The sequence below is a fragment of the Penaeus chinensis genome, chromosome 37, assembly GCF_019202785.1.
Source record: "Penaeus chinensis breed Huanghai No. 1 chromosome 37, ASM1920278v2, whole genome shotgun sequence".
Taxonomy (NCBI): domain Eukaryota; kingdom Metazoa; phylum Arthropoda; class Malacostraca; order Decapoda; family Penaeidae; genus Penaeus; species Penaeus chinensis.
In genome coordinates, this window is record NC_061855.1 from 1333870 (window position 1) to 1344022 (window position 10153).

The window sequence follows — 10153 nt, forward strand, 5'->3', positions numbered from 1 at the left end:
TGTGTATATGTGTCTGTGTGTCTGTGTCTTTGTCTGTGTCTGTGTCTGTGTCTGTGTGTATGTATATGTATATGTGTATGTGTATGTGTATGTGTATGTGTATGTGTATGTGTATGTGTACGTGTCTGTGTCTCTGTCTGTGTCTGCGCCTGTGCCTGTGTCTGTGCCTCTGTTCCTGCGTGTATGTGTGTGAGTGTGTGTGAGTGAGTGTGTGTGTGTGTGTGTGTGTGTGTGTGTGTGTGTGTGTGTGTGTGTGTGTGTGTGTGTGTGTGTGTGTGTGTGTGTGTGTGTGTGTGTGTGTGTGTGCGTGTGCGTGTGCGTGTGCGTGTGCGTGTGCGTGTGCGTGTGCGTGTGCGTGTGCGTGTGCGTGTGCGTGTGCGTGTGCGTGAGCGTGAGCGTGAACGTGAACGTGAGCGTGAACGTGAGTGTATGGGCGTGCGTGTGCGCATGTATATGCATGTGCAATCCTCTTTATAAAACAAAGATTAACCAACCGCAAACAAAACAAGTTACCAACCTTTTTGCTTCCATCCAGCGACGAAATCATTCACTTAAAAAAAATGAAATTCCTGCCTTGTCCGAGATGCAGGGCGGACAAACACTTGATAAAAGTCTATTTCACGAAGAGCCAGCACGCTTCTGTAAAATAAAATCTTAATGCCACACAAGTTTAAAAGAATTATCCATTGAAATCCAAGTTCACGTGAGGGTGAGGGAGTGTCTCCACTCGCCAACCGGTCTGCGTCACAGTTTAGCGACGACTGGTGAGTTGTGTGTGTTCGAAGCGGCCTTGGGATGCACTCACCTACGCATGCGCGACTGTAAACGGCAATTCTGTTTAGGAAATAGTCTGTCGCAATTTCGGATTCTCTTTTTTCACGCAACATCATGTAAATTTGGTGTGTCTATAGTTGGAGAGAGAGAGAGAGAGTGTTATTGGGTTGAGGGATACGAGCGTGGAGATGATTCGAGTTCTAAATTCAACTGTGCCTCGATCCCCGTTTCGGACTATTCGACGCAGTATCGAGATTTGTGACTTACATTGACAACCTTATAACGTTTTATTTTTATTCTTATCTTTTTTATCTAATTCGGTTGTACTTTTTTCTGGAGTCTGAGAGCGCATATTTTCTTGTTCTTTGTTTCACTACGAATGAAAAGTGACCTGGTTGATAAAATGTATTCGATTCGAGTTCCGTTGCGTGTCAGCCCATTCGAAAAAAAAGTATGCACATTTTTGAATAGCTATAACCCTGGCGTCGTAGGACCTCTCGCTTGTTACACTGATTCCCTATGGCCTTTTACCGATCTGTGATTATTGACGCTGTAAGGCCAAGACCAAGTGGGCTTGTGTTAAGGCGGCGGTCAAGATACATCGGAGGCACGCCATAGGTGACCGTCTCTGCTCCTGCTGTTTCGACCCGGCGCGGCCTCTTAGATGACCTCTCCGCTTAATAGGACTTCAGAAGATGGCGTTCGCGGTGTATTGCGACGTGCCAAAGTGACATCTAGGCCACTTATATATCGCTACACGTACACATAAATAAATAAGTGTGTGTATACGTGTGTGCATACATATCATAGATAGATAGACAGATGGATAGATATTTATATATATATAAATATATATATAGCCATAGATATATGTTTACATTTATTTAAAATAATGAAATATATATAAGGATGCTCGTGATTCCCAGGACCTTACTCGGGCGGCGCCGTGTTTGTGGTACTCTGCCACGGTGGCAATTTGCATTCTGAAAGTTCAGACGAAACGTAAAAGTTGCTAGCGTGACAGGACCTGAAGTTACGACCTGGCACCTTTCTTGCCCATTTAGCGACCTCCTCTTTTAATCTACGATTTTTTTGGCAGTTCCTCTACTGCTTGAGTGACATCACCGGCCGTAATCACTGCAGTCACTTTAAACGGCTCCCCAGGAATAGCCAAGGAACGTTTGCTTCGTAGGAGTGGGAATGATCGTACAGAAAAGTGGCACAGCAACAATGCATGCTGGTACACCCGCCAGTAGCATGTTACATGCATCAAATAGTGTGAAAAATCAGCTAGTGTAAAGTTGCATTCCACTTCTACTTCCCAAGACTTTAGGATAACGTAGATGGTGGTCCAGTTGTGAAGTGTAAATAAGAGTGAGGGGAAAAGAAGTTTATGCAGACAGTATGACTTCGTTGGCTCCGAAATACCTTCAGCTCTATGACTACAATCATTATGGTCTCCAACATTTTGTATGGTGATGCTTTTTTTACCCGGTTTTCCCTGTCTCAGAAATATTTTGGCATTTATTTCCTATCCAGTTTTTATGATTTGATGGTTATTATCCTTGTCTTTTGTATGCATATTGTGCAACTTTGTGCTGTCTTTCACAAGAATGCATTCTTTAAGATAAAAGTTAATAAAGCATTATTGGATAAGATGAGCATACCTACTGATAAGGGGGAAAAAATCTAAGAAAAGTCAACTGCAGAGTTTTTGTTTGGTTTTATTTTCACAAATTTTTACGTTTGAATATCTTTGTTCATTTAGTGACCAGAAAACGTAAGGAACAAGGTCAGAAAGTACTTTTTACTCTTCAAGACAAAGGCTTAAGATACGTGTAAACCATTAAGAACGAGGTGGAGAACGCAACACTCGCTTCGAATAAAATCCTGTACCAATTGTACTTTTGCTGCTCCTTTTATCAACGCGAGTATTATTACTACTATTTCAGCTGCAGCCTTTGCGCACACAGCGAGGTTCGTCACCCCTCTATAAGCACTTGGTCTCTTGTTTTTCGTTACCACCATGTGGGTGCTGTTGCCTGCTGGACGCTGTCTTCTGGCTCCGTTTCCTGCGCTGAAATATCAACAAATAAGTCCTTTTTAACCTTAAACTTACAGCGTTACGTATTACAGGAGCAAATGTGTAAATATAAGAGCTAAACGTATGTAGGTCATGCGTTGTATTGGACGAGTCAACTTACGACTTGAAAGAGTATGCCGTTCCCGAGCCACAGAAGACCCAGGGCTAGAAGGACAACCTCCACAGCTACTACCAGCTTCATCCACCACTGTACTTCCTCTGAAATGAGCTCATCACTTGAAATATCATGCATTCGTACAGTTGTAAGTGATGGATATATAAAGGATTTCGATACTGATCTCTCTCTCGCTCTCGCTCTCGCTCTCGCTCTCGCTCTTGCTCTTGCTCTTGCTTTCTCTCTCGCTCTCGCTCTCGCTCTCGTTCTCTCTCTCTCTCTCTCTCTCTCTCTCTCTCTCTCTCTCTCTCTCTCTCTCTCTCTCTCTCTCTCTCTTTCGCTCTCGCTCTCGCTCTTGCTCTTGCTCTTGCTCTCGCTCTCGCTCTCGCTCTCTCTCTCTCTCTCTCTCTCTCTCTCTCTCTCTCTCTCTCTCTTTCGCTCTCGCTCTTTCTCTCTCTCTCTCTCTCTCTCTCTCTCTCTCTCTCTCTCTCTCTCTCTCTCTCTCTCTCTCTCTCTCTCTCTAGCTCTCGCTCTCTATCCCTCTCGCTCTCTCTCTCTCTCTCTCTCTCTCTCTCTCTCTCTCTCTCTCTCTCTCTCTCTCTCTCTCTCTCTCTCTCTCTCTCTCTCTCTCTCTCTCTCTCTCTCTCTCTCTCTCTCTCTCTCTCTCTCTCTCTCTCTCTCTCTCTCTCTCTCTTTCCCTCTCGCTTTCTCTCTCTCGCTCTCGCTCTTGCTCTCGCTCTTGCTCTCTCTCTCTCTCTCTCTCTCTCTCTCTCTCTCTCTCTCTCTCTCTCTCTCTCTCTCTCTCTCTCTCGCTCTCTCTCTCTATCTCGCTCTCGCTCTCGCTCACACACACACACAGACACACACACACACAATAATATTCATGCATTATATATCAAGAAAGAATATATATATATGTGTGTGTGTGTGTGTGTGTGTGTGTGTGTGTGTGTGTGTGTGTGTGTGTGTGTGTGTGTGTGTGTGTGTGTGTGTGTGTGTGTTGGACTGATATCAATATTTTCAGCAAAATGTCTTAAACATTCCCCATTTTAAGATTTAGTGGTGGCATAAAAATAAACAGCAGTGTATGCATGCATACACACACACATACATAAATTCATACATATCTATATATACGAGTATGAAGTGTGTACAGACACGTATACAACCACTCTACCATTTACATCATTCCTTTCTAAGTATCCTTATGTTAACGTCACAGCAAGACCAACCATCAAGAAGTTATCGTAGTAAATAATTATTCTGAACTGTCACCTATTTCCGAATCCTTTGAATTTTCCAGCGACATTAGATTCCATGACGTTCTAGTTCACAAGGCTATCTATCTTAGATGAATTCCAAACAATTCAATTTTTAAGAGGGAAGGAAAACTTACTTTTCTCTTTTCTGGTTGGAATCGTACACTTTGTACTGTCCGGGCACCCTGGAAGCAGAAACAGAACTTGTATCTCCCTTGTTTAAGACCTCTATGGAGGAAGGAAAAGTGGATCGTAAACTATATTAGGCTTCGTCTATCGTAAACTATATTAAGCTCCGTCTATCGTAAACTATATTAAGCTTCGTCTATCGTAAACTATTTTAAGCTCCGTCTATCGTAAACTATATTAAGCTCCGTCTATCGTAAACTATATTAAGCTCAATCTATCGTAAACTATATCAAGCTCCGTCTATCGTAAACTATATTAAGCTCCGTCTATCGTAAACTATATCAAGCTTCGTCTATCGTAAACTATATTAAGCTCCGTCTTTCGTAAACTATATCAAGCTCCGTCTATCGTAAACTATATCAAGCTCCGTCTATCGTAAACTATATTAAGCTCCGTCTATCGTAAACTATATTAAGCTTCGTCTATCGTAAACTATATTAAGCTCCGTCTATCGTAAACTATATCAAGCTCCGTCTATCGTAAACTATATTAAGCTCCGTCTATCGTAAACTATGTTAAGCTCCGTCTATCGTAAACTATATTAAGCTCCGTCTATCGTAAAATTTATTAAGCTTCGTCTATCGTAAACTATATTAAGCTTCGTCTATTGTACACTATCGCCTACCTATTATATCATAAACATCATATATTGCCAACACCAAAGACCACAGACTATCGCCTACAATACATCATGAATTATTGTCATCACCAAAGACTATATTCGTAACAAACATCGCGTATCGTAAACAAAACATCAAAAGACAAAAACAAACAAGCATGAGCCTCATCCAAGCATCGTAGCTAAGAACTGACAGGCAGGAGTGACGTCACATCCAAGGGCCCAATAAGACGACGTCATCGCGCGCCTTCGGTAACTTCCCACGAACATCCTGCTCGTGGTGAATTCGTCGTAGTCGTCGCCGGGGTCTTCAGCGCAGGGGAGAGACAGGTTGAGACTTTCGCTGTTGATGCCACACGGGAGAACGGCCGACGCCCCTGGGGTATTGGAGACTCAGTCAGTGGGATGCGAGAGATGAGTGTATGTACGTAGATGATGATGATGATGATAATACTAATACTAATAATACTAATACTAATACTAATACTAATACTAATACTAATACTAATACTAATAATAATGATAATAATAATAATAATAATAATAATAATAATAATAATAATAATAATAATAATAATTACAATAATAATAATAATAAGGCTGGTACTAAGATCAAAGTTGAATGGGAAAAAATAAGGTGTCAGCGATCAACACATGGGCAGTGGCTATATTCCGGTATGGATCGGGAATAATACAATGGAGAGAAAATGAGCTAAAAGATTTAGACAGACAAACAAGGAAGACAATGACAATGTATGGAGCTTTCCATCCGAAGAGTGATGTTGACAGGCTGTATGTGAAAAGAAGAGATGGGGGAAGAGGTCTAATATGTATAGAACGATGTGTCAAAGATGAGGAGAGTAGTGTGAAAGTGTACATGTCCAAATCTAAAGAGAAACTGTTAAAGGGTGTAGCAAAATTCGAGGACTTAAATGCAAGAGAACTGGAGGAGGTTAGAGATCTTAAGACAAGAAATGAAAACGAAGCGAAAGATAGGTGGACTGGAAAGAGAATGCATAGACAGTTCGTCAGAGACTTAGCAGATGATGTAGACCAGGAGAAGACTTGGGGATGGTTGTCAAAATGCGATTTGAAGGTTGGTACAGAAGCCTTGATTTGTGCCGCAATCGATCAGGACAAATTATGTGAAGTATCACATTGATAAAACGGCTGAAAGCCCCCTGTGTCGATTGTGTGGCCAAGCAGGTGAAAGTATTCAACACATTGTAAGTGCATGTGGGAAGTTAGCCCAAAGGGAGTACAAGAGGCGTCATGATAATGTAGCGAGAAAGATCCATTGGGATATATGCAAGAAAAGAGGACTGGAATGCAGTGAGAAATGGTATGAGCATGCCCCTGAAGAAGTTGTGGAGAGTGATGATGTAAAGTTGTTATGGGATGCAAATATCCAGTGTGATAATGTGATAGAGGCAAGAAGGCCAGATTTAGTCTTGGTAGAAAAGAAGGAACATACGGCAATTATCATTGACATAACAGTACCGGCGGATGCGAACGTGGCAGAGAAGGAGAAGAAAAAAGTAGAAAAGTATCAAGATCTGAAAAGAGAAATAAAAAGACTTTGGAAACTGAAGAAAGTAGAAGTTGTCCCTGTTGCTATTGGAGCTCTAGGATCTGTGACCAAAGGATTTGAGAAGTGGGTTGAAAAGCTTGGGATTCACTGCAACTTAGGAATACTTCAAAAGACTGCGTTGTTGGGAACTGCCAGGATTTTGCGAAAAGTACTGGAGATTTGAGAAAGAAAATGCTGGTAGCCCATGTTCATTTGTGAAAAAAGAAATAATAATAATAATAATAAATCGAATAAAAAAAAAATAACTGCAGAAAATAAAAACAAATATTTTGTGCAAAAATAAAATCAATTATTTTGACTATCCAGACTAAATCATTGACTATGTAAAAAATAAAATCTGTTTGAGTTGCAGAAAATAAACTTATCTTAACCGTACAAGAAATAAATGAAAATAAAATATTTTTGACGGTAGAAAATATATATGCATTTCAACTGTGAAGAAAATGAAATCCTTTAGATTGTGCAGAAAATAAAGCACTTGGTCTGTACAGAGAAGGAAACAATCCTGACTGTATTGAAAAAATAATTTTGGCTGTGCAGAAGATAAAATCATTTTGACCAGATATTAAGATTATTTCGACTGCAGAAAAGACTCGATGTAATCTACGAAAACACAAACTCTCCACTACCTTCATGGCCCATGATGATGATGTGGTGCCACTGGTTTTGCACCGATTCTACAGGGTGGTACAGGTCAATAGTCGGCCCTTCCACGCCCAGTGTATCGGCAGATCCAGGCCACCAAAACACACTGGTGGCAGCTTTGTCAAGGGGGACATACACCCCGTATAGGCGTTGAATGGAGCACTCTGACAAGGCCAATGCAGTATGGGTTTTTGAAAGATACAGTGTACAACATTGCAGATCGTACAATGCAGAGAAGAGCAGGTAGGCCAATATGGAGAGGTATATTTTCATTATATTGCTTCTTTGCAGTATGAGGAAGAGGTGAAACCACAGGGCCTTCTCGTGTTTTCTTGCTCGACCCTTTGTTGTTTTGTTTACAACACAACACCTTCAAGCTTTATAGAGTATTGTCACACAGTGAATCAGCAATAAGCTACCACATGTAAATTCAGTGTATAAAATATAATGTAAAAATTATATAGTATGCTTTTTTTTTTTTTTTTTGAGAAATGGAGACAATAAATCACCTGTTGACAATGACGTTTCGTTGCAATCGTCCGTTGAGTTGTTTGAACAAGGTATTGCTGTAACGATAGGTCATTAGGATATAGTGTAAGCAAACTTAAACGTTTCTAAGTGTGTGTGTGTTTGGGAATTTGCGAGTTGTTTGTCTAAACATTTGTATGGATGTGTGTGTGAATGTGGACGTGTAGCCCATTAGGCATGGTAAAGGAAGACTCTTTGTTATATCTCTAAGCGAGTGGTTGTATGGTATACTTGCCTTCGTGTTTATGAATATCTGTAAGCCTGTGGATGTGCGCGTATGCTTGCTTGTCTACATATATATCAATCAATATATATACTGCACGCAACCATATCATCTCCAGCTGTGAAAAGTTCTTACCACACGGATACTGAGTGCAGTCGAATGAGAAGAAGGTTGGCCGGCCGCCATACACATAGAGGAAGTCCTTCTCGGTACTGCACAGTCTCCCCGGCAAGAATGAAGAGGCAGTCAGGCAGTACTTTAACCCTGTTGAGGTCTTTATCATATATCACAAAAGAAATCTACACACTCATACAGGCATGCAGATATATTCAAATGTTAAAAGTTTAGATTAGACCTTTACGATATTTAAATCCTTATTTTAACAGCATATTACATTGTATGTGTGTGTGTATGTGTGTGTGTGTGTGTGTGTGTGTGTGTGTGTGTGTGTGTGTGTGTGACTGTATGTGTGTGTGTGTGACTGTGTGTGTGTGTGTATGTGTATGTGTATGTGTATGTGTATGTGTATGTATGTGTATGTGTATGTGTGTGTGTGTATGTGTATGTGTATGTGTATGTGTATGTGTATGTGTATGTATGTGTGTATGTGTGTGTGTGTGTGTGTGTGTGTGTGTGTGTGTGTGTGACTGAGTGTGTGTGTGACTGTGTGTGTATGTGACTGTGTGTGTGTGTGTTTGCTCGACTGTGTCTGTACATATATATGAATACCACACACGAATGATAAACCTCAACCACTGACACCACGTGGAGAACTGCTGCCAGAAACTCACTCTTTCTGTCCATGAGGAGTTCGTGCCAGCGATGAGGCGTCCCTGCAACGACCTCACCGTTGATCTCCGGCCCCGAGACCAGCAGCTTCTCCGAGGGCGTGACCGGCCACCACCACACGGAGAGCGGACCCTCGCCGTAGGGAATCCAGGCGCCGTTCAGGCGAAGCGCTCGGCAATCTGGGGGGGGGGGGGGGCGTTTAACTACATGATAACGTACATGTCATGGTCTAAATGATAAGCTGTGATTCATGTATTTGCCATGGTCTCAGTGATGAATTGGTATTAAACGTGTTTGTCATGTCTGAATGAGAAACTAATTAACGTACTTGCCACGGTCTGAATGACAAATTGCAATTTAGCCTATTTGCCATGGTGTAAATCAGAGCAACTCAACCGGCGGAATCCGGACCTTCTGTGTGTCGTATCGGGACCCCAGACTCCAGGAGGAGAGAAGTATGACGAAATAAAATGAAGGCCTTAGCGATGGATTCTTGAAAGTGTATTTCCTCGACTGACTGTAGGGTAAGTTAGGGGACGCTATGGAACACTCAGATTGGTGGTTTATTTTCATGATATTTATCTGGACCTCTGCATATATTGTAACTTGTCTAACTGGACCTTTGCTTATAATAGTTGAGTAGTCTAAATGATGAATTGCTCTTTCCGTATATGTCATGGTCTAAATGATGAACGATATTGAAGGATCACGTGCCTTGTTAGCTGCCAATTCCTGGTTTATTGACTCTTAAATTTGGAGACAGGCTCAGGGCTAAGATTATTACCCTCTTTGGCCAAGTGGAGATCGACAAGCCATGTTTGTCTGAGTTGAATGAATATTATCATGCATTTATATAACAATCAAAATGTGTGAGGCCAGTTTAGAAGCGCCTGAACAGGTAGAGAGCAATGGTTAAATTCAGACGAGCGGCAGAGCGAGGCCGGACGTGGCTCGGAGACTCTACACTCCATCCATTATCAGAAAGGGACAAACTGGCAACTTATTAGAATCTGGGGTATTCCGATTCTCAACGTCTCTTTAGAAGAAAAATGATAATAATAAAGTGTTGTATACCAATAAAATATATATCTATACATATATATAGTATATACATATATTTCCAAACATGTGTAAACGTTAGTAAGAAGTGTCAGCTGATTACAGTTAAGAAAAAATATATATAGAAAAAACTAATCGGAGTGCTTCCGAATCCGGGATGAGTTTGAGTTACCAATTTCTCTTTTTCTGAGATAGGACGCACATCAGATTGGTCTCTAGCAGATTAGCCTCGGCTTCGGACTAACTTGTGTCACATTCCCCTTGACTAGACGCTGTTAG

General features: G+C 41.3%; 1 protein-coding gene across 3 annotated transcripts in view; it reads right to left on the reverse strand.

Annotated features, from left to right (window-relative positions):
• Positions 1–2481: 2481 nt before the first annotated feature.
• LOC125045515 overlaps positions 2482–10153 on the reverse strand; it is an 8769-nt gene continuing 1097 nt past the window's right edge. For 2 of the 3 annotated variants that reach the window (XM_047642810.1, XM_047642811.1), the window contains 8 exons: positions 8818–8994; positions 8162–8290; positions 7785–7841; positions 7260–7439; positions 5234–5416; positions 4369–4416; positions 2979–3076; positions 2482–2851 (listed from right to left, as the gene is read on the reverse strand). In XM_047642810.1, the coding sequence (XP_047498766.1) occupies positions 2765–2851; positions 2979–3076; positions 4369–4416; positions 5234–5416; positions 7260–7439; positions 7785–7841; positions 8162–8290; positions 8818–8994 (959 nt within the window). In that variant the 3' untranslated portion in view covers positions 2482–2764. The remainder of the gene's footprint in view (positions 2852–2978; positions 3077–4368; positions 4417–5233; positions 5417–7259; positions 7440–7784; positions 7842–8161; positions 8291–8817; positions 8995–10153) is intronic. The other variant, XM_047642812.1, reaches the window with a different exon arrangement.